The sequence below is a fragment of the Bombina bombina genome, chromosome 4, assembly GCF_027579735.1.
Source record: "Bombina bombina isolate aBomBom1 chromosome 4, aBomBom1.pri, whole genome shotgun sequence".
NCBI lineage: Eukaryota > Metazoa > Chordata > Amphibia > Anura > Bombinatoridae > Bombina > Bombina bombina.
This window is the reverse complement of record NC_069502.1, coordinates 1,153,995,367-1,154,020,352: the sequence shown is the minus strand read 5'-3', so window position 1 is coordinate 1,154,020,352 and position 24,986 is coordinate 1,153,995,367. Positions and strand designations below refer to the sequence as shown.

The 24,986-nt window shown below is 39.0% G+C and overlaps 1 protein-coding gene across 1 annotated transcript; it reads right to left on the bottom strand.

The window, feature by feature from the left end:
• Positions 1–8: 8 nt before the first annotated feature.
• Positions 9–24,986, bottom strand: DEGS1 (delta 4-desaturase, sphingolipid 1). The gene is made up of 3 exons (XM_053712595.1): positions 24,795–24,986; positions 17,900–18,642; positions 9–9,705 (listed from the first exon to the last, which is right to left on the bottom strand). Exons 1-3 carry the CDS (start codon positions 24,874–24,876, stop codon positions 9,559–9,561), a joined length of 972 nt encoding a protein of 323 aa, XP_053568570.1. The 5' UTR covers positions 24,877–24,986; the 3' UTR covers positions 9–9,558.

The following is a 24,986-nucleotide window of genomic DNA, read 5'->3' as shown; positions in this document are numbered from 1 at the left end:
AAAACCGATACATTTAATAAACTTATTTTAATAGTTACAATAATTCCTTTTAATACTGACATCTTTATGAAAGCAGCTTTTCGACAAGCAAGTGATGGACCAGTTTACTTTTTTTTTTTTTTAATTTACAAGAACACAAGATCTTTGGAAGTTAAAGAAACTCAGAAATGAGGCAACAGATTCAGGTGAAATAGAACAAAAATGTAAATAGTCTCCTACCCAACTTCGTTATGAAGGTTATGATGTCTGAGCAGGGACATGATACAAACACAAACAAAATAGTTTTGGCAGAACTAATCTAAAAACAGAGAACAGGCAAAACATGTATCTTTATTTTACTGCTAAAAAATACAGCCTAATATAAAAGGGACATTCAACAGTTCTTGTTTTTGTGTAAAGATTGTGCCTGTCCCCCTAGCAACGCCAAAAAGCAAATTCTGTAACCTAGGTTTTGTTCGAATTGCTGCAAATCAAATAGCTGATTTAGGCAACTTTGAGGAAAACTTAGGTTTAAAGGTACAGTCTACTCCAAAATTCTGTAAGTCTGTAAATAGCAATGAGATAAGGGGTAGTCTGCAGAGTGTTAGATACAAGGTAACCACAGAGGTAAAACGTATATTAATATAACAGTGTAGGTAATAAAGGGATTATCTTTTTAAACAAAAAAATTGTAGTAGACTGTCCCTCTCTAGGAAGTATAAGACCAGCACATTTTTTTTTTACACAAAGCAAGGTGTCTAGTGTCCCTTTTAAATCATATTAAAGGGCCATTAAATACTAAATACATTTAGTAGAGGCTATTCTAGTCATGGCTGCCACCATGTTGAAATCTAGGTTTCACTACATTCCAGGGTTGATTTATTCACATGTGCAGCAACTCTGGTTAAGATACCTGCAGTGTAAATTCCATAATGGCAACTCCCATTATTAGAGAGGGTGCATGAAATGTATTTAGTGCTTAATGCCCCCCTTTAATGCTTATGGTATAACCTTGGAGAGTGATTAACCATTTTATGTGTAATTAAAACAAACTGGTACCAATAACATGATTTTTCTTCAACAGCAGCCCACCCATTTTTCTGCAGATACACGATTATATGCAGGCGATATTATTGGCAGCTCATTCCATAGCCTGAATGTTGGCAAACAGTTTAGCGTTGTGAAAAATACTATAGCCATGAAAATAATGATCAGTTGATGTGAAGACAATATCTTTCAGTCATTAAAATGTTTTCACTACAAACAAAACTCATTAAAAATATTTAGAAGAAGAACTACCCTCTGCAAAGAATGCATGTATAGCACGTGCACATATCATGACTGCAAATAAATGCATTAAAGGGACACTGAACCCAATTTTCTTCTTTTGCAATTCAGATAGAGTATGCAATTTTAAGCAACTTTCTAATTTACTCCTTTTATCAAATGTTCTTCATTCTCTTGGTATCTATTTGAAATGCAAGAATGCAAGTTTAGATGCCGGCCCATTTTTGTGTTGTTCTTGCTGATTGGTGGATAAATTCACCCACCAATAAACAAGTGCTTTTCATGGTTCTGAACCAGAAAAATAGCTTAGATGTCTTCTTTCAAATAAAGCTAGAGAATGAAGAAAAATTAATAGGAGTAAATTAGAAAGTTGCTTAAAATTGCATGCTCTATCTGAAAAAAAAAAAAACAGAATTTATGCTTACCTGATAAATTACTTTCTCCAACGGTGTGTCCGGTCCACGGCGTCATCCTTACTTGCGGGAATATCTCTTCCCCAACAGGAAATGGCAAAGAGTCCCAGCAAAAGCTGGCCATATAGTCCCTCCTAGGCTCCGCCCACCCCAGTCATTCGACCGACGGACAGGAGGAAAAAACAGGAGAAACTATAGGGTGCCGTGGTGACTAGTTAGAGAAAATAATTAATCAAACCCGATTAAAAAACCAGGGCGGGCCGTGGACCGGACACACCGTTGGAGAAAGTAATTTATCAGGTAAGCATAAATTCTGTTTTCTCCAACATTGGTGTGTCCGGTCCACGGCGTCATCCTTACTTGTGGGAACCAATACCAAAGCTTTAGGACACGGATGAAGGGAGGGAGCAAATCAGGTTACCTAAACGGAAGGCACCACGGCTTGCAAAACCTCTCTCCCAAAAACAGCCTCCGAAGAAGCAAAAGTATCAAATTTGTAAAATTTGGCAAAAGTGTGCAGTGAAGACCAAGTCGCTGCCTTACATATCTGATCAACAGAAGCCTCGTTCTTGAAGGCCCATGTGGAAGCCACAGCCCTAGTAGAGTGAGCTGTGATTCTTTCAGGGGGCTGCCGTCCAGCAGTCTCGTAAGCCAATCGGATGATGCTTTTAAGCCAAAAGGAAAGAGGTAGAAGTCGCTTTTTGACCTCTCCTCTTACCAGAATAGACGACAAACAGAGAAGATGTTTGTCTGAAATCCTTTGTAGCTTCTAAATAGAATTTTAGAGCACGGACTACGTCCAAATTGTGCAACAAACGTTCCTTCTTTGAAACTGGATTCGGAAACTAAGAAGGTACAACTATCTCCTGGTTAATATTTTTGTTAGAAACAACCTTTGGAAGAAAACCAGGCTTAGTACGCAAAACCACCTTATCTGCATGGAACACCAGATAGTGTGGAGAACACTGCAAAGCAGATAACTCAGAAACTCTTCTAGCAGAAGAAATAGCAACCAAAAACAGAACTTTCCAAGATAACAACTTAATATCTATGGAATGTAGAGGTTCAAACGGAACCCCTTGAAGAACTGAAAGAACTAGATTTAAACTCCAGGGAGGAGTCAAAGGTCTGTAAACAGGCTTGATCCTAACCAGAGCCTGAACAAATGCTTGAACATCTGGCACAGCTGCCAGTCTGTGTAATAAGACAGATAAAGCAGAAATCTGTCCCTTTAGAGAACTCACTGATAATCCTTTATCCAAACCTTCTTGTAGAAAGGAAAGGATCTTAGGAATTTTGACCTTATTCCATAAGAATCCCTTGGATTCACACCAGCAGATATATCTTTACCATATTTTATGGTAAATTTTTCTAGTTACCGGTTTTCTGGCTTGAACTAGAGTATCACAGAATCTGAAAACCCACGCTTTGATAGAATCAAGCGTTCAATTTCCAAGCCGTCAGCTGGAGGGAGACCAGATTTGGATGTTCGAATGGACCCTGTACAAGAAGATCCTGTCTCAGAGGTAGCTTCCATGGTGAAACCGATGACATATTCACCAGGTCTGCATACCAAGTCCTGCGTGGCCACGCAGGGGCTATCAAGATCACCGGAGCCCTCTCCTGCTTGATCCTGGCTACCAGCCTGGGAATGAGAGGAAACGGTGGAAACACATAGGCTAGGTTGAAGGTCCAAGGCGCTACTAATGCATCCACTAGAGTCGCCTTGGGATCCCTGGATCTGGACCCGTAGCAAGGAACCTTGAAGTTCTGACGAGACGGCATCAGATCCATGTCTGGAATGCCCCATAATTGAGTAAACTGGGCAAAGATCTCCGGGTGGAGTTCCCACTCCCCCGGATGGAAAGTCTGACGACTCAGATAATCCGCCTCCCAGTTTTCCACACCTGGGATGTGGATCGCAGATAGGTGGCAGGAGTGATCCTCCGCCCATTGTATTATTTTGGTCACTTCTTTCATCGCCAGGGAACTCCTTGTTCCCCCCTGATGATTGATATAAGCAACAGTAGTCATGTTGTCTGATTGGAATCTTATGAATCTGGCCTTTGCTAGCTGAGGCCAAGCCCTGAGAGCATTGAATATCGCTCTCAGTTCCAGAATGTTTATCGGGAGAAGAGACTCTTCCCGAGACCATAGTCCCTGAGCTTTCAGGGATTCCCAGACCGCGCCCCAGCCCACTAGACTGGCGTCGGTCGTGACGATGACCCACTCTGGTCTGCGGAAGCTCATTCCCTGGGATAGGTGGTCCAGGGTTAGCCACCAACGGAGTGAATCTCTGGTCTTCTGATCTACTTGAATCACTGGAGACAAGTCTGTATAGTCCCCATTCCACTGTTTCAGCATGCACAGTTGTAATGGTCTTAGATTAATTCGCGCAAAAGGAACTATGTCCATTGCTGCAACCATCAACCCTACTACTTCCATGCATTTCTAAAGAATCCTCATTTCTAAAGAATCTATTATTGTTCCCAAGAAAGGAACTCTTGTCGACGGAGACAGGGAACTTTTTTCTATGTTCACCTTCCATCCGTGAGATCTGAGAAAGGCCAGAACGATGTCTGTATGAGCTTTTGCCTTTGAAAGAGACGACGCTTGTATTAGAATGTCGTCCAAGTATGGTACTACTGCAATGCCCCTCGGTCTTAGAACCGCTAGAAGGGACCCGAGTACCTTTGTGAAAATCCTTGGAGCAGTGGCTAACCCGAATGGGAGGGCCACAAACTGGTAATGTTTGTCCAGAAAGGCGAACTTTAGGAACTGATGATGTTCTTTGTGGATAGGGATATGTAGATACGCATCCTTTAGATCCACGGTAGTCATAAATTGACCTTCCTGGATTGTAGGTAGAATCGTTCGAATGGTTTCCATTTTGAACGATGGTACTCTGAGAAATTTGTTTAGGATTTTTAAATCCAGAATTGGTCTGAAGGTTCCCTCTTTTTTGGGAACTATGAACAGATTTGAGTAAAATCCCATTCCTTGTTCCGCCATTGGAACTGGGTGTATCACTCCCATTTTTAACAGGTCTACACAATGTAAGAATGCTTGTCTCTTTATTTGGTTTGAGGATAAGTGAGATATGTGGAACCTTCCCCTTGGGGGTAGTTCCTTGAATTCCAGGAGATAACCCTGAGAAACTATTTCTAGCGTCCAGGGATCCTGAACATCTCTTGCCCAAGCCTGAGCAAAGAGAGAGAGTCTGCCCCCTACTAGATCCGGTCCAGGATCGGGGGCTACTCCTTCATGCTGTTTTGTTAGCAGCAGCAGGCTTCTTGGCCTGCTTACCCTTGTTCCAGCCTTGCATCGGTTTCCAGGCTGGTTTGGTTTGTGAAGCGTTACTCTCTTGTTTAGAGGATGCAGAGTTAGAGGTCAGTCCGTTCCTGAAATTGCGAAAGGAACGAAAATTAGACGTATTCTTGGCTTTGAAAGGTCTATCTTGTGGAAGGGCGTGGCCCTTTCCCCCAGTGATGTCAGAAATAATCTCTATCAATTCTGGCCCACAGAGAGTTTTACCCTTGAAGGGGATATTAAGTAATTTTGTCTTGGAAGATACATCCGCTGACCAAGACTTTAGCCAAAGCGCTCTGCGCGCCACAATTGCAAACCCTGAATTTTTCGCCGCTAATCTAGCTAATTGCAAAGCGGCATCTAAAATAAAAGAATTAGCCAACTTGAGTGCGTGAACTCTGTCCATAACCTCCTGATATGGAGTCTCTCTACTGAGCGACTTTTCCAGTTCCTCGAACCAGAACCACGCTGCTGTAGTGACAGGAACAATGCACGAAATGGGTTGCAGGAGGTAACCTTGCTGTACAAAAATCTTTTTAAGCAAACCCTCCAATTTTTTATCCATAGGATCTTTGAAAGCACAATTATCCTCGATAGGGATAGTAGTGCGTTTGTTTAGAGTAGAAACTGCCCCCTCGACCTTAGGGACTGTCTGCCATAAGTCCTTTTTGGGGTCGACCATAGGAAATAATTTTTTAAATATAGGAGGGGGGACAAAAGGTATGCCGGGCCTCTCCCACTCCTTATTCACTATGCCCGCCACCCGCTTGGGTATAGGAAAAGTGTCGGGGTGCACCGGAACCTCTAGGAACTTGTCCATCTTGCATAATTTTTCTGGAATGACCAAGTTGTCACAATCATCCAGAGTAGATAACACCTCCTTAAGCAGTGCACGGAGATGCTCTAATTTAAATTTAAATGTCACAACATCAGGTTCAGCCTGTTGAGAAATTCTACCTGAATCTGAAATTTCCCCATCTGACAAAACCTCCCTCATGGCCCCTTCAGATTGGTGTGAGGGTATGACAGAGCAATTATCAGCGCCCTCCTGCTCTTCAGTGTTTAAAACAGAGCAATCACGCTTTCTCTGATATGCAGGCATTTTGGATAAAATATTTGCTATGGAGTTATCCATTACAGCCGTCAATTGTTGCATGGTAATAAGCATTGGCGCGCTAGAAGTACTAGGGGCCTCCTGCGTGGGCAAAACTGGTGTAGACACAGAAGGAGATGATGTAGAACCATGTCTACTCCCTTCATCTGAGGAATCATCTTGGGCAATTTCATTATCTGTGGCAGTACTGTCCTTACTTTGTTTGGACGCTATGGCACAATTATCACACAATTTTGAAGGGGGAGACACATTGGCTTTCATACATATAGAACATAGCTTATCTGAAGGTGCAGACATGTTAAACAGGCTTAAACTTGTCAATAAAGTACAAAAAAAACGTTTTTAAACAGAACGTTACTGTCACTTTAAATTTTAAACAGTGCACACTTTATTACTGAATATGTGAAAAAGTATGAAGGAATTGTTAAAAAATTACCAAATTTTCACCAGTGTCTTAAAGCATTCAAGGTATTGCACACCAATTTTCAAAGCTTTAACCCTTAAAGAAACCGGAGCCGGTTACAGTTTTAACCCCTCTACAGTCCCAGCTACAGCCTTTGCTGCGACTTTACCAAACCCAGAGGGGAATACGATACCAAATGAAGCCTTCTAGGAAGTTTTCCAACTACTTTGGGATCCTCACACATGCATCTGCATGTCTGCTCTCAAAAAGCAACTGCGCAGTAATGGCGCGAAAATGAGGCTCAGCCTACAACTGGGAAGGCCCTTCCTGACTGGAAAGGTGTCTAACACAGTGCCTGACGTTAAACGTTCCCCAAGCTTATAAGTGTGAATTACAAGCATAAACGTGTATAAAATGCCCAAATAAAGCAATCGATTTTGCCCATAAAAGTGTCTACCAGTTTTATAGCCCATATTAAGCCCTTTATTCTGTTTGAGATTAAGAAAATGGCTTACCGGTCACCATGAGGGGAAATGACAGCCTTCCAGCATTACACAGTCTTGTTAGAAATATGTCTAGTCATACCTTAAGCAGAAAAAGTCTGCTAACTGTTTCCCCCAACTGAAGTTACTTCATCTCAACAGTCCTATGTGGAAACAGCACCCGATTTTAGTTACTATCTGCTAAAATCATCTTCCTCTCACAAACAGATTCTTCATCTTTTTCTGTATCAGAGTAAATAGTACATACCAGCACTATTTTAAAATAAACTCTTGATAGTAGAATAAAAAACTACAACTAAAACACCACATACTCTTAACCATCTCCGTGGAGATGTTGCCTGTGCAACGGCAAAGAGAATGACTGGGGTGGGCGGAGCCTAGGAGGGACTATATGGCCAGCTTTTGCTGGGACTCTTTGCCATTTCCTGTTGGGGAAGAGATATTCCCGTGGACCGGACACACCAACGTTGGAGAAATGTGGGTTTAGTGTCCCTTTAAGCAATGCTTACAGATATGACAGGGTGACAGCTCTTTTATTTCTCCTTACTAAGTCCCTGTGCATGTGAAGCATAAACAGGAATTGCGTAAAGTTAAAATCTCTCTCATACTTGTGATATGATCTAGCTAAATTCAAGTCAGATTTCACAAGTGTTTAGAGGTTCCGGTCGATCTATGGGATATAGCTATATATACACACAATAAAGACACAGAAACACTCTGGACTTCTCAGAATAGTCACTATTTAATGTAACGTTTCAGGATTTTACCCCCTTCGTCATCCACCTTAAAACAAGCTTGTTTTAAGGCGTCTGACGAAGGGGGTAAAACCCCAAAACGTTACATGAAATAGTGACGATTCTGGGAAGTCCTGGAGAGTGCTTCCGTGTCTTTATTGCTCATCTAGTGGTTTGGAAGCACCCTGGGCTGATGTTTTGACGAATCGTGAGTGCTGGACTAAAATATTATAAATATATATATATTTTATCTTACTAGAAGTTATATACTAGATTTAACCTGTACTCATCCACCTCTCATATGTATCACATTCATAGATCTGTGTTCTACCAGTTAACGGGATATAAAAAGTACAGCCCCAGCATAGTATGCTTCTACTTAAGCAGCAATGCCCTGATCAGTGCACAAGCTTTCTGCTGATCTCTCTACTCCAGCACTCATGCATAGTCACACCCCATACTGTGAACTGAGCAAAACTACCAATCATGTGCACTGACCAAGTGCATGTGGCGCCAATAACGGCACGCACCTTTTTAAAATGTCAAAATGATTCTGTGGGACAGGTTTGATCCCTATAAGTAACAATAAGGTTATATATGCAAACGTATTTACTCACCAGTGTTAATGTGGCAAAAGGTAATTCATGGTTTCTTGTTTTAAAAAAAAAGTTCTGTGGTCATGATTTTCTGTACAGTATCCCAAGACCATTTGAAACCAAGATATAGAATTTCCTAAGTGCAGTTATCTGGATGGCTTACCGTGGTAATTGTACAATGGAGTGTCTTTAAAGTGAATGTCAATTTTGATGCTAAAGTCCCCGGTTTTTAAAAATTAGATTAAAAACAGGGGCACTTTAATTAATCAAAATTTACATTTCACTCCTATTGAGGCAAAAAACCAAACAAAAAAAAACCAAACAAAAAAAAACACAACAACTTGCCTTTAAATCTTCACAGCAGCTCCAGCTTCCTCCACCCATCGCAAAGCCTCTTCCTGGGTCTAAAATGAGGAATCCAGCTTCCTCCAATCACTGCGTTGAATCAGACACTGATTTCCCCCGGGGGGGGGGGGGGGAGCCGTGATTGGAGGATGACCTATCCATCATTTCTGATGTCAGAAATTACTTGCAACGACCGGAGGAAGCTGGAGCTGCTGTGAAGATTAAAAGGTAAGTATTTTTTCACAACAGGAGTGAAATGTAAATTGATGAATTAAAGTGCACCTGTTTTTAATCTAATTTTTAAAAACCGGGCACTTTAGCATCAAAATTGACATTCACTTTAAGTGTCATTGCTCAAAAAAAAAAAAATGACTGGGAAAGTTCAAAGTGGGGGGGGGGGGGGGGGGGAAACAAAATCATAGCCTTATACAAAACAGAATTGTAATTTCATCAGAATTACAAAACATTAATTAAATTAAAATATTTAAAACCCCCTTCTAGAACACTAGTGGAATAGAAGTAAAAGAACAGATAAAAATGATAAGGGGGTAACATCAGCGTGAGCTTAACATGTAAAGGAGCTGAAATGGTTTCCGGTATATAAAGCGCCAAGTTAAATCATAGTATCCTGGTACACAAAGAAAAAAAATAATTGAAACAAACAGTGTAGGAGATTTATAGAGTATAATTAGCTCAGTGACATGAGCAAAGAAGCTATAATTCTGCAACTGCTCCTAAACAAGTGACCCATGTGGAATTTAAGAAGGTAAAATAGCAGTGTCACTAGAGATTAATCTCTTTTGGTATTGACAGGTTTCCTGTACAAATAACCAGAACATCTCTTGGTGTTAACACAAGTCCTTTGCATTGCTAGATTATTCCTGTTTTACTTCTCCCTTTAATTTCCTTTTGATACGGGAGTATGGGCTGAGTGTATCGTCCATTATAAAGTCATACAGAACCTTGACCCAGGAGCTGTACTGTGGCAGTGGGTCATAATATTCAGCTGCAATTTTTCTCACCTACAAAAGAAAGACAACCATAGTTTTATTAGTCACAGCATTCAACAACCAGAATTCATAATAGCGCAAACATGACATGCTAAAATCCGTTAGGGAATACAATTTTAGCACTAGTGACCCTGCAGATCTGTGTGTGCAGAGAGAAACACAAAGTACTGCTCTGGAGCTACAGAAAATTGCTGGTCTCGAGCGTAAACAGCTGGCGACCAAATTGGCAGCAATATTGAAAAAACCTAGCTGCTTGATTGCTACTGGTGATTCAGTCTCATGCCATTTCTGTGTGTGCGCATGGGGGGGGGGGGGAGTCAGCAGATATGTGCATTAAGATCCTTTATTAGGATCTGAACATGGCGACCACAACTCATGGCATTCTGCACTTTTCTGAGCCGGATTTATTCTTGTGAAAGTTCAACACACTAAGATCTGGATTTGCACAAGAATAAATCCGGCTCAGAAAAGATCAAAATTTCACGAGTGGTTGCTTTCTTCTGCATTTGGACCCCAACAAAGAATCCTAAAGCACATATCTAGCAAATACAGCATTTGTACAAGGACAACAAACTAGCCTATCATGGATAATCACCTTTTAAAGGGGGGACACACAAACACTTTAATAAAATGCTTTTTGAGGCGGGCTGGGGGGGGGAGAAAGAGGAGTCTATACATAAGAATTTCCTATTAGAGATACATTATAGTCCAAAGGTCATTTATGCTGAACTAAGGATTAAGGCTGTGACACACTGAAAGCGATGCGATGGGGGGGGGGGGGGGGGGGCGTCAGCAGATATGTGCATTAAGATCCTTTATTAGGATCTGAACATGGCGACCACAACTCATGGCATTCTGCACTTTTCTGAGCCGGATTTATTCTTGTGAAAGTTCAACACACTAAGATCTGGATTTGCACAAGAATAAATCCGGCTCAGAAAAGATCAAAATTTCACGAGTGGTTGCTTTCTTCTGCATTTGGACCCCAACAAAGAATCCTAAAGCACATATCTAGCAAATACAGCATTTGTACAAGGACAACAAACTAGCCTATCATGGATAATCACCTTTTAAAGGGGGGACACACAAACACTTTAATAAAATGCTTTTTGAGGCGGGCTGGGGGGGGGAGAAAGAGGAGTCTATACATAAGAATTTCCTATTAGAGATACATTATAGTCCAAAGGTCATTTATGCTGAACTAAGGATTAAGGCTGTGACACACTGAAAGCAATGCGCTGCGAGGCGATGCAGCTGCTTCTCACCGCATCGCTTCTGAAGTTAAATTATTTCATCTGAGCGCTCAGCTACGCAACCTGACGCAGCAGAGTGCTCAGAGATGAAAAGGCAGGACACACTGAGCACGCACAGCCGCATCTACACGCTGCGCACCGCTCCGCTTGCAGTGTGTCACAGCCTTTAGTTTTTAAATTAGCATGAGGCTGTATATATATTCATGGTAGTAATGTTTTCTTTTTTTGGTAAATTAATTCTATTAATGTAATCTCAATGTAATGCTCTCCTCTCCCAGAGGTTTCTGTACAATTTGGGGCATTTTCTCTATATAGAAAATAACACATTCTTGTTTTTATGTCTACAGAAATAACATGCCGCCTCCTCTTCACAGCAAAAATGTTATAAAATAAAGTTGAGAAATAGACGTTAATAGGACATAAACCCAAAATATTTCTTTTATGATCCAGGCAGAGCATACAATTATAAATCAACTTTCGGATTTACTTCTACTATAAAATAGGATTCATTTTCTTGGTATCATTTGTTAAAGGAGCAGCAACGCACTAGTGAGAGCTAGCTGAACACATGGGGTGAGCCAATGACAAGAGGCATATATGTGGAGCCATCCATCAGCAACTAGCTCTCAGTAGTGCATTGCTGCTGCAGAGAGGACCTAGGTATGCTTTTTCAACAAAAGATACCAAAACAAAGCAAATTAGATAAAATACACTGGAAAGTTGTTTAAATTCACGTTCTATCTGAATCATGGAAGTTGTTGACTTTACAGTTCCTTTAATCCCATGGTTCCCCTGCAATTCTACGTAAACAGATCAACCTCTTACTAAATTGCAAGAAGCTCAATTGTATTATCTATCTGAATCATTAAAAACATTTTTTGTGTTTCATGTCCCTTTAAGACACTTTATTTAAATCATGGTTTTCTACATAAAGGCTTCATTTTTAGAAAACTTTTTTCAGATGGTTTCCAGTTGTATCAGGAAATTGCTGATTGTTTGCAGTGGAACAGATCTGCATAAGGATCTAAGTGTGAGGGGAAAGGAGCAATCGGTGAAAATGGTATGTTATTGTTTTGGGTAATGGGTACGAAATAGAATAAGAATAATAAGAATAATAATAAGAATAATAATAATAACTGTCCCTTTAACTAAAAACTATATAACAATTTCCCATCTGGACTAAATTGTCTACATCGGAGCTAAGTGCCGATGTAAACAAATTGAAATCATGCAATCCTGTGATTTCAACGATTGGATCAGGTCAGGGGGGAGTGCCTGACGCTAAGCACGCCCTCTAGCCCGCAATCCCATTTACCAAGCCGCTATGGCTTCAAGGCAGCCAAACGGCTAGGACGTTCCATGCCGTCCTAATGGAGCTAAAGCCCAGTGCAGTTAGGACGTTCCATGTCGTAACGGCTGAAAAGGGTTACATTGTTAAGGTAATGATTATTTTTCACCTTCCAATAAAGTACAGCTGGAAAATGTATCAAATATGAATGATTAACCTACTAGACTTGAAATAAAATGATGAAATTATTGGGAGATGAACTATGCATTTCCAATAATATACAATTAAAATGAGCAATTTCCTGATAAAACTGGAAACCATCTGAAAAGTTATTCTAAAAATGAAACCTTTATGTAGAAAATCATGATTTAAAAAAAAAAAAAAAAAAAAGTGTCTGAAAGTCAAAAATTTTTTAATGATTCAGATAGAGAACACAATTTTAAACAACTTTCAGATTTACTTCTATTGTCAATTTTGCTTCATTCTCTTCATATCCTTTATCGAAGGAGCAGTAATGCATTACTTGAAGCCATCTCATGTGCATATGCCGCCTAAAACAGTTATAACTTTTACTAGAAGCATTTTTGCTAATGGAAGTAGATCATAAAAATGCACGTTTTAATTTTAACCTTTATATTTATAGCCTTTTAAAGTCTAGGGGGATTTTTGAAGATAAATAATTTGATACATTTTTGTAATGGATTGTGATTGAGCCTATTGTTGTCTAAAGTCCTTTCATGAAAAAACAAATTTATATAAGAACTAAGCTGATAAATTCATTTCTTTCATGGTGGCAAGAGTCCAAGAGCTAGTTACTTATGGGATATACATTCCTACCAGGAGGGGGCAAAGTTTCCCAAACCTCAAATGCCTATAAATACACCTCCCACCTCACTCATACCTCCGTTTAACATATAGCCAAGTTAGTGAGGCGTATAAGGAGTAAGAGCATAAAAAAAAAAAAAAAAAAAAAAAGGGAGGAACAGAATATATAAATGTGCTTTATACAAAAAAATCCTAACCCCCCAAAAAACTGGGTGGATCTCGGGGACTCTCACCATCATGAAAAAAATGAATCGGGTAAGTTCTTACATAAATTAAGTTTTTTTTATATAGGTGGCAAGAGTCCATGAGCTAGTTACTAATTGGATATAATACCCAAGATGTGGAAGTGCACGAGTAACTATAGAGGGAGGGATAAAATAAATAAAAACAACTATTTCCACTGAGAAATTAAACCCACAAAAAAGAATTAAGTTTTCCTAAAACTGCAAAAAAACAAAAAAACAAAAACAAATCATAGGCACTAGAATCAAACTGAGACAGCTGCCTGAAGAACCTTTCTACCAAAAGCTGCTTCCGAAGAAGCAAAAACATAAAAATGGTAAAATTTAGTAAATGTATGCAAAGACCAAGTGGCTGCTTTGCAGATTTGATCAACTGAAGCTTCATTCTTGAAAACCCAAGATGTGGCAACTGATCTTGTAGAATGAGTTGTTATTCTCTGAGGCGGAGCTGCCCCGATTCCAAAAAAGCTTTGTGAATCAAAAGTTTCAACCAGAACGCCAAAGAAATGGCAGAGACTTCGACCTTTTCTGGAACCAGAAAAAATAAATAGACTAGAGGTCTTTCGGAAATCTTTAGTCGCATCGACATATTTCAAAGCTCTTACCAAAGAATGGAAAGATCTTTCCAGAGTATTCTTAGAATTAAGGACACAAGGAAGGAACAATAGTACCCTATTAATGTTAGAATTCACAACTTTTGGCAAAAATTTAAACTAAGTCTGCAAAAAAGCTTTATCTTCATGGAAAAAAAAAAAAATCGGATATGGAGACTCGCAAGAGAGAGCAGATTATTCAGACACTCTTCTAGCAGAAGAGATAGCCAAGAGAAATAACTTTCCAAGAAAGTAGTTTAATGTCCAAAGAATACATAGTTTTATAAGGAGCAAATTTAGACTCCAAGGAGGAGATAGATTTAATAAAAAGTTTTGATACAAGTCAAAGCCTGTATGGAACAGTGAACATCAGGAAGATTAGCAATCTTTCTGTGAAATAAAACAGAAAGACCAGATATTTGTACTTTCAAAGTATTGGCAGGAAAACCTTTATCCAAACCATCCTGAAGAAACTGAAGAATCCAAGGAATTCTAAAAGAATGCCAAGAATAATCATGAATGGAACACCATGAAATATAGGTTTTCCAAACCTTGTGATATATTTTCCTCTAAACAGGCTTACGAGCCTCTATCAGTGTGAATCAGAGTCAGAGAAACCTCTGACTAAGCTTTCAATTTCCATGCCTTCAAATTTAGAGATCCAGATGAAAAAACAGGCCTTTGAGACAGAAGGTCTGGTCTTAGAGGAAGTGACCAAGGTTGGCAACTGTGAGGCAATGCTGGTGCTATCAGGAACGCATAAGATTGTTCCATTATGAACGTTATGATCACTCTTGGAAGAAGCAGAGGTGCAAAAATGTAGGCAGGTTGGTAAAACCATGGAACTGCTAGAGCATCCATCAATTCTGCCTGAGTATCCCTGGACCTGGAGAGGTATCTGGGAAGTTTCTTGTTTAGACGAGAGGCCATCAGATCTATGTCTGGAAGACCCTGCATCTGACAATCTGATAGAACACATCTGGATGGAGAAACCACTTCCCGGATGTATAGTTTGATGGCTTAGCTAATCCACTTCCCAAGTGTCTACACCTGGCATATGAATCAGTGATTAGACAAGAGTTGGATTCCGCCCAAGGAAGTATTAGAGATACTTCTTTCATTGCTAGGGGACTGAGAGTCCCCTCTTAATGATTGACATATGCCACTGTTGTGACACTGTTTGAAACCAAATATACAGTTCTCTCTTTAATAGAGGCCAAGCCTGAAGAGCTCTGAAAATAGCACAGAGTTCTAATATTGATTGGTAACCTCGCCTCTCAAGGATTCCAAACTCTTTGTGCTGTTAGAGATCCCCAGAGAGCTCCCCAACCTGTGAGACTTGCATCTGTTGTGATCACAGTCCAAGTAGGACAAAGGAGGCCCCTTGAACAATAAGGTGATGGTTCAACCACCAAGTCAGAGAGAGTTGAGTGTTGGGATTTGAGTATATCAGTTGTGATATCCGAGTATAATCCCTTCACCATTGGTGCAACATGCAAAGCTGTAAAGGTCTCATATGAAAACGAGCAAAAGGGATCGCATCCAATTCTGCAATCATAAGACCTAGAAATTCCATGCACATAGCCACTGAAGGGAATGAGAGACTGAATGTTAAGACAAGCTGAAACCAATCTCAAGCGTCTGTTAGGGATTAAAGTCATGAACACTGAATATATCTGGAATCCTAAAAAGGTGACCTTTGAGGAATCAAGAAATTCTTTGGTAAATTGATCTTCCAACCATGTCTTTGAAGAAACAGAAGAAGTTTTTTTGTGTGAGATTCTGCTAAATGAAGAGGATTGAGCTAGTACCAAGAAATTGTCCAAATAAGGAAACGCCACAATACTCTGCTCTCTGATTACAGAGAGAAGGGCACCTAGAACTTTTGAGAATATTCTTGGTGCTGTTGCAAGGCCAAACGGAAGAGCGACAAATTTGTAATGCTTATTTAGAAAAGAGAATCTCAGAAATAGTTATCTGGATGAATCGGATTATGAAGGTAAGCGTCCTGTAAGTCTATTGTGGACATGAAGTGACTTTGCTGAACAAAAGGCAGAATAGTCACCATCTCGAAAGTTGGGACTCTTACAAAACAATTTAAAGTTTTCAGATCCAAAATTGGTCTGAAAGAATTTTCCTTCTTTGAAAAGATTTGAATAAAAACCCAATCCTTGTTCCTGCTGTGAAACTGACAATTACCCCTGAAAATTCTAGATCTGAAATGCATTTCAGAAAGGCTTGAGCTTTTACTGTGTTTTTTGGTAAATGGGTAAGAAAGAATCTTTCCAAGGGAGGTCTTATTCTGAATCCTATTTGATACCCCTGAGAAATTATATTCTGAATCCAATGATTTTTGACAGAGTCTGTCCAAACTCTTTGAAATAGCTTTAATCTGCCCCCTAACAGAAGAACCGGCTTGAGAGCCACACCTTCATATAGGTTTAGGGGTAGGATTTGGTTTCTTATAAGGCTTAGATTTATTACAATTTGGAGATGGTCTCCAATTAGAGACAGAGCATAGGGGAAGGAGTGGTTTTCTGTTCTCTATTCTGGCTAAAGGAACAAAAATGATTAGGAGCTTTATACTTACCCTTAGATTCCTAGTCTTGTGGCAGAAAAACTTCCTTAGCCCCAGTAATAGTGGAGATAATAGAATACAATTGTGAACCAAAAAGATTTTTAACCTTGAAAAGAGAGAATCTAGTTTTAGACACCATGTCAGCATTCCAAGATTTAAGTCAAAAAGCTCTTCTAGTTAAAATAGCTAAAGAAATTAATTTGACATTGATCTTCATAACATCAAATACAGCATCACAAATAAAGTGATTTGCATGTTGACGTATAACAATGTTGATTACTAGCTCAAAAAAAAAAAAACCTGCATGTTTCAGACTACCAATCTTGATAAATATTTAGTCACAAAATAATATCGCTAAAAAAAAAAAAAAAAAGAACTCTGAATTACTGACTTGTATAACAACTTTACAAAAAAGTGCCCAATCCATTACAGAGTGTCTTATATAATAAAAGTATATACTTACTGTGTAAGACACCCATCCACATATAGCAGACAGCCAAACCAGTACTGAAATATATCAGCAGAGGTAATGGTACAAGAGTATAATGTCAATCTATAAAGGGAGTCAAAAGATGAATCCCTGCGTCCAATTTACAGAGAGCCTTATGAAAAGCTTCCCCATAGGCAAAAACATGGAATCATCAGGCAATACTCCCTTCACATCCCTCAGACAAACACTGCACTTAGAGAGGAACTGGGCTTCAATATGCTTAGAAGCGCCTTTCACTGTAGAAATCAAGCAGATTATGCTTCACCACCTCCCAAGGAGGCAAAGTTTTTAAAACTGAGGTATGAGTGAGGTGGGAGGTGTATTTATAGGCATTTGAGGTTTGGGAAACTTTGCCCCCCTCCCGGTAGGAATGTATATCCCATCAGTAACTAGCTTGTGGACTCTCAGCACCTATATGAAAGAAAATTGTCTAGAGTCCTTTCATCTGCTCTAATGAATTAGATAATGTACGTTAAATTAGAATATCCCTTTGTGTTTACATGCTAAATAAATTGCCCATTTAAAGTTTATACGGCATCAAATCTGAGTAACCAACTAAGTCAAAATAACATAACAGGTCACAAATAAAACCCTTGAAAATGCTGGGTATTAAGTGGTTTCATTTTTTTAAGTTTATTTTTTATTTATTTGTTTAAATGTCCAGATTGAGGCGAATTGGGGCTAACAAGTACAAAATATAAGAATCAGCCTCTCAAGGGACAGTGAATAAAAGCACAATTTTCTTTCTAAATGAGTGTATTTTGCAATGTTATAGTTTCCTTATGGAAACATTTTGTAGAGGGGAGTCTATGGACTTGTTTCAACCTCATCTTCTATGAATATGTTTTAAATGTAAATGTCCCTTTAAATACTAACAGGCAATTCTATTTTTGAGAAAGCGCTTTTCCAAAAAAATGAAAAATAAAAATGTGCTTACCAACGGAAGGTTTTTGCCAGGAACACTGGGGAAATCATGATGCTCATTGTGGTAGCCAACATTAAAGGTCAGATAGTTCAGAGGACCATAGTAAGAGTAGGTCTCATGGCCTTTTAAAAACATGTAATGTTCCGCTATGAAGTGCCCTGAGATGGGGTGCAACCCCAGACCGAGTATGGATCCCACTAGCATGTAAACTAGAGATTTTCCTCCCAGAAAATAATAAACAAGTGCATCAAAGGAAAACTGAACGAACAAGTTTATCAATTCCAGCTGAGTAATGGGTTTTGGGTTGATGCACAAAGGTCGAATGGCATAGAAGAGAGGTTGAAGAATAATCCAAACAAGTTTTCTTAGCCGTGTGCAGAAAAACCAGCCCTCAAAGTCCGTGGGAATATCCACATCAATGCCATCCCCTCCCAGATAGCGATGATGATCCATGTGGTATCTCTTGAAGGAGACTGAATAGGGGAGACCGATGGGCAGATTGGCAAAAATTCCAAAGAAACGGTTCCACATGGCTTTGCTGTTCCCAAATGCACTATTGTGTGAGATTTCATGGATGGCCAAGGTCATGGAGTGACTGATGCAGCTGCCAAAAACATATGTCCAGAACATTAGCCATTTCCAGTCCATGTCTTTTACCAGATAAAATGCTATAAACTGAGTAATTACCATCAACGTAACAATCCAGATTAAATTATGATCTGGTTTCATGAGAGATTTAATTTCTGGGTATTTAGCTGAAAAACAAAGGAGAAACAATATATTAATAAATTAGAATACTACAATTATAATACTAAAATTTCCTAACACTGCCCTTCCAAAACATTCAGTGTAGCAATTTGTTTTGTCTAGTCTTTGTTATAGGTCTGTATTTTATTTTTTACCATGTATCACTGTGTACCCTCTACAGCAGAGCTTTCCAAACTTTTCATGTTGGTGACACTTTTTAGACCTACATAATTTCACGACACAGTAATTCAGTTGTATAAGCAAACAGGAGGTTAAACTAACTTGTTTGAGATACGGATACATACATAAATTATATAATAACGAAATGTATTTACAAGTAACAGTAAGTATGAGCAAGAATTAAAAAAAAGTTTAATAACACCAATAGCTACTAACTATTTTAATGAAATGTATGAGTTTGATGGGATGAACACAGTTACTGAATATTTGGTGGAATATTAAAGATGCTCACATTTCATCCTCAATCATTTTTAAGCTTCCATTTCCTATCCATATATCAAGAGCAGGTGCAGCAATGCACTACTGGGAGTTAGCTGCAAAAAACAAACACTGACTTCAGGTCAGCATTTACGCTGCCACCCTCAGAGCTCTGCGAGTCCGACTGATTACTGTCTGCGCGTGAAAACACACTGCTGTCCAACTCACTGACTACACATTCACCACACATACAGGGTTACGTTACACACCACACATACAGGGTTACACACCACACATACAGGGTTACACATTCGGCATGGTTGTCAAGTGAAAACCCACATGGTCTGCCCTGCACACAGCCCCCTTTCCCTTTTTTCCCCCTCCTGGTTAGTTTGTCAGCCCACTTGCTTTACATTGCATAACCCAGTTCCCCAAGTGATCAGAAAGAAATCTGGAGCAGAAAAACTTCTCAAGAGTTAAGGGCCTCTGTTTTTATGGAATTCCACACATTGCAAACACTGTGTGAATACCAGCTATTAATTCATGTATTTCACACCCTCTGTAGAATATATTGCTTTTGGCTCTCCCTAACCTAGTGATTCAAGCTGTTTGCAGTGCAGATTATATACATTCATGTATATCAGTGTGTTCATTTTCTCTCTTTTCTTAGAGAGACACAGTCTAGTCAAAATTAAACTTCTGATTTAGATAGGGCATGCCACTTTCCCGTTTACTTTTATCATCAAATTAGCTTTGTACTTTAGGTATTCTTTGTTGAAAGTTAAACCTAGGTAGGCTTATATGCTTATTTCTCGCCCTTGCAGGCCGTCTAATCTCAGAGCATTTGACAGTTTTTTTTACAGCTAGAAAGTGCTAGTTCATGTGTGCCATATACATAACTTTGGAGTAGACTATACCTTTAACTGCAGGCACTGAGTCATGAGTACATAGCAAGCTGTTGTAAGCTGTAACTGTCACAAGTTTCCATGGGGTGCAGTAGGGTTCCGACTTCTCAAAGAAATAGCTCATTTTTCTTTTTAATCAGTATGTATGATCTATGAGGTATATTGTGATGAACAAATCAAAGTTCACAATCCCAGACATAAACCTGTCTGCTTCTATAGTCAAACAAAGCCAAGCATTTCCATTAAACATATTTACAGACACACACATCCCCCCCTAATGAAAGTCCACTAGTAGGGAAATGCTTGCTGACAAATAGGAGTATTGTATTATTGCTTGCATAGAACTATGTCTAACCCATGTTATATGTCAAATGACCGATACTTTAGGTACATTGATAATTTATGTAGTGTTCCCCCAGGCCTCCAAACCAGCTGATTATTCTGACTAAAATGTAAACCAATATTAACCTAAAGAAACAAATATTTTATTCAACATTTGTTGTACACATTGATTTTAAATAAATTTATAGTTAAAAAATAAAAAATGAACTTTCTGCTTTAAATAGCCATATGTAACATTTATTTTAGGTCTATGAATACGGCACCAGCTGAAACGAATAAGATCTGTCAACCATTTGCTCCCTGTTATGAACGGTGTTTTTTTATCTACATGGATTGAGACTGCTTTCCGGACTATTCGTTTGCTTTAACATTTAACTTACACTGCCCCCACCCGGCTACTTCATAATGCCACCCAGCTGACAACATATTCAGTAGTGAAGACTATGTATGTGTATATATTGCACATGTGAGTTTTATGCTTATTACAACTAACATGAAACTTTTTTCAGCTGATAATGTGCAAAGCTCCTAAGAGACAAGCACTGTTGTGCTATTTATAGGTCATGAAGATGCCCCTGGAGTAATAAGGTGGAAAATATACTCTGCCAGTTCATTTACATAAACACTTATTTTCCACATCATTTTCCTCATCATTTTCCTACTAACTTATGGTGAACAAGGAGTGAAGGGATAAACCTGCATATACCCTACCAAAACTGTTCATAAACATGTTATCTGCACCGTCTTTATTTATCAAGAGGAAATATGCTTAGGATGCACCGATTTATAGAGAAAGAACCACGTCTTGCTTTGTCCCCTACTCCTTAGAGTAACTAGAAAGCAAATTCTCAAAAGGTTCTTTAAAAATGTTTGCAAAGCAATAGCTGGTTAAAGCAATTTGCAACATTTTGAAGAAAAATTAGGTTACAGAATTTACTTTTTAGAGTCTCTGGGGAAGGCAGAAAAAACAACTTTTACACAAAAGGAATAGGTGTGTAATGTCCCTTAGAGCTGCAACAACTAATTGGCATAATCGATTAGGAAAATAGTTGTCAACGAATCTAATAATCGATTAGTTGGTTTGCAATTAGTTGCACCATCTGCTTCACTCCAATGAGCTCCTGCACATGGTATTGTGCTTTATGGTTATGCCCTTAGCCTAAAGGACGACTACAGACATTTTACTTTTTCATGACACAAAGTTTCTTTTTAAGTTTACAACTACTCCTGGCTTATGTACAACCCAGAAAAAAAAAAAAATAGGACTCATAATTTGGATTGTTAATATTAAATCAGGTGATTTAGGACTATGCCCATGATATAATGCAGAGCTTGTTATTTACACCTAGCCCTAGATTGATGGCATGTGTTATACGACTTGATGTCACTATTACCTGTTTGCACAATTAGCGGATCGCTTGCTATTGCTGATTGTATGTACTGTATAGATAAATGTGTAAGGATGTGTCCTGTTACTGATATATAGTCTTTAGCCCTTGTGCTTTTTAGTTTTTAATTAATTGGAATATGTACCAAATTCAACCTCTGTAAGTATATATGTTATTTTAGGAGTGGACTAGATATTTTTTTCCCCTAACCTTATAGCTGGTCGTTTACTATTGCATAAAGATATTCAAGATTTTTTTTTATGTCAGAATGAAGTCCAGGCTTGCATTGGTGGAGCTAAGAAAGATAAATAGCCCACCTTGGTGAAATTGGCAAAACTCAACTTATGCATCTCAGGCACCACAACACCATCTGAGTGCCTCTTTTCTGCTGCAGGCTAAATAGCTTGCAAAAAAAGAGCCAGCCTCAGCCAGGAGCATAAGGTAATGTTGACATTTTTGCATTTCAATGCAAAGTATCTGAAAGAGTGAATAACAGAATTTTATAAACAGTGATTGTCTACCTATTACTAGTTCTACCTCTTTTCAAACAGTTTGTGGTTTTGTTTTTCTTAATTATAAAAATTTGTTCTGCTGCTTAAAAAATTGGACCAACAGTAGTGTTAATGTAAAGTTTTAGTCTGAAGTTTATATTTATAACCCTAAGTATGTGTGTTTTTATTTTAACTATAGGATTATATATGAAAAAATGATTTATTTGTTATCCGATTAGTCGATTAACCGAAATTGAAAATAGTTAGTTGCAGCCCTAATTTCCCTTTAAAGGGATACTGAACCCAATTTTTTTCTTTCATGATTTCGATAGAGCATGCAATTTTAAGCAACTCTAATTTACTCGTAATTAGCAATCTTTATTCATTCTCTTGATATCTTTATTTGAAAAAGCAGGAATGTAAGCTTACAAACCGGACCATTTTTGGTTAAGCAATCTGGATAGCGGTTGCCGATTGGTGGCTGCATTTAGACATATACAGATAAAGCTCATGACATGGCTATGTATAAAGTATGGCTACATAGTTTAAAAATATTTAAAAGGGACGTGTTTGAGCATTGTATTATTGCTCGGAGATATATATATATATATATTTGCATAGTTTAGAAATATGTAAAGGGGCATGTGGGAGCATTGTATTATTGCACTGTTGGTTGCAGGGAGCTGTGTGCCAACAGGCAAGTACTTCTATGGAATCTTCACAAGACATCAGCATATAACAGGCATTATCCAAAGAAAATTGCGCTGTGATTTGTGAAAGTGCACATTTTGTAGGTAATAGAAACCTCGGAAAACAGCTATGACTTTGGCATTCTCAAATGCAGCATTGGAGACAATGACAGGTACACGCTTTTGTTTTTAATAACTATCACATTTTCAGCAGCCCATTTTGTTACAGGATCTTTCTGGCCCTTTACAAATATTTGTCTTTAGTGTTAAGTGTTGGAAATAACTTTAATATTCCTAAATGATATTGATACAAAAGGTCCACACACTTTGGAAGCCAGAGTATTTGTTGTACTTACTGTAAACAGGGAACTAAAATATATCTATGTATAACGACAAGTACAAATTGCTTGGTGTGGGTATCCCAGGGCTTTATAAATCCCAAAAATCACAACTTGTAGGATGTGATATGGGACTGCTACATTTTTGTATTATTCTGCACATATTCACACATAAATAACTTTTTTTTACCTCCTAAAGTGTTTATCCCTGGTCTCTAAAATGTAAAGAAATGTAACCAAACCCCTCTAGTCAAGTGTCCCATAGCTCACATTTGGTTTGTTTCTGTCAAAAAAAGATTCCAGACTTCTAAGCATACAGCGTCAAAGCACAAAAATTGAAATCTTCATAGATGAGTATTACAAACACACAATCATACATCTTTTAAAGGATATGACACCAAAACACTAATACATTACTAGCATAAAATGCACATGAACAATATATCATGATATATAAAGTCTGCCTCATTGTGAAACATCAGGTTTTCACACATACAGAGAGAGGAAGGAAATAGCATGAAACAGGAAACTTTAAAATTGTTCTACTGCTTTCTGCACCAGATGCAGGGCTTGGTCATTGCCTAGAGCCGCCAGTCACTACATGATCAATCTCACAAATATTTCAAGATCAAACATATGTTAAAGTTGTTATGTCCCTAACCTTGTTCCACATTATCAAGGATCTAGGTTTTAGTCTAACAATATTTGTTTACAATTTTAATACATAAACAAGAACAAATTGTAGACATCTACTTATGGACACATTGTGATTAGTAGCTACACTACAAAACCAGCCTGTTCATACAGGTTTATTACTGATCTGGCACAAAGCATAGAGGCATTACACCACACAGTGGAAAGCTGTGGCCTAGAGATAAGAGGGTTTACATAAGTGTGGTGCAAAAGCCAGTACTGTGCATCTTAGAATTATTTTTTTTACCAGATGTATTTTACCCCCATATATATGTATGACCCCTCCTGTCTGCACATACAGGAGAATAATGTAATGCTATCCACACGCTTGGCATCAAGAATGAGCATGGAAGGGAGATGAGACACCTAAACGTGGGCATAATAAGGACCCAAGAAACGCCACAGAGCACCGCCAGATGTGCAATAGGCACTGCTCTCAGTACAGGGCAACAAGTAGCAGATACAGGATAATAAAGCAGAATGAGTAAAGCTCAGGGCTAATGCAGGGAATAGCTAGAAGCCAGTCAGATAAAGCAGATAGTGAAAGGAAGACAGGAGCGGAAAGTCACACAGCCCTATCAGGTGACTGGCAGCAGCGCATCTCCCAGCTAGATACGCCGACTCTGGGGTAGGCGGGTTCCTGTGGTACCTGGTGCCCGAGTGCCAGCTCAGCATGTAGGCACAGGATTCTGTATAACCGGGGGGCACGGAATGTGCGGACAGGGCGTGGTATCAGGATTACTCCATATAACGGGAATGCTTAATAACTCCCAGGAACGCCTGTAGCGCGCTGGCACCCAGCCCATGGCTCAGATAACGTTTAATATACAAACGGATAAAGCGAGTAACGTAACCGTACCGGTTACGTGTTCTTACCCAGGATCTCTTTCCTCCTGTCAGCGTGCGGCTGGTCGGTATACACCCAGTCAAAGTCCTGCCGGGCAACACTGTTTCCCATAGCTGCGGTTAGAAAGTAACGTTCCCCTGGCCCTGAGCCGCGTAGTGTCCGACAGTTTATAACGAGGGACGGGGGACACTGGCGGATACGCCCACACTGAGACAGATAGG

Bases quoted from the DNA above. Each gene is read 5' to 3' on its own strand.
- DEGS1 (XM_053712595.1), bottom strand. From the start codon at position 24,876: ATGGGAAACAGTGTTGCCCGGCAGGACTTTGACTGGGTGTATACCGAC. The intron at 18,643-24,794 runs GTAAGAACACGT...TTTGTTTTTCAG, and splicing joins CAGGAGGAAAGAGATCCTGG to CTAAATACCCAGAAATTAAA. The intron at 9,706-17,899 runs GTAAGCACATTT...TTTCTTTTGTAG, and splicing joins CTGGCAAAAACCTTCCGTTG to GTGAGAAAAATTGCAGCTGA.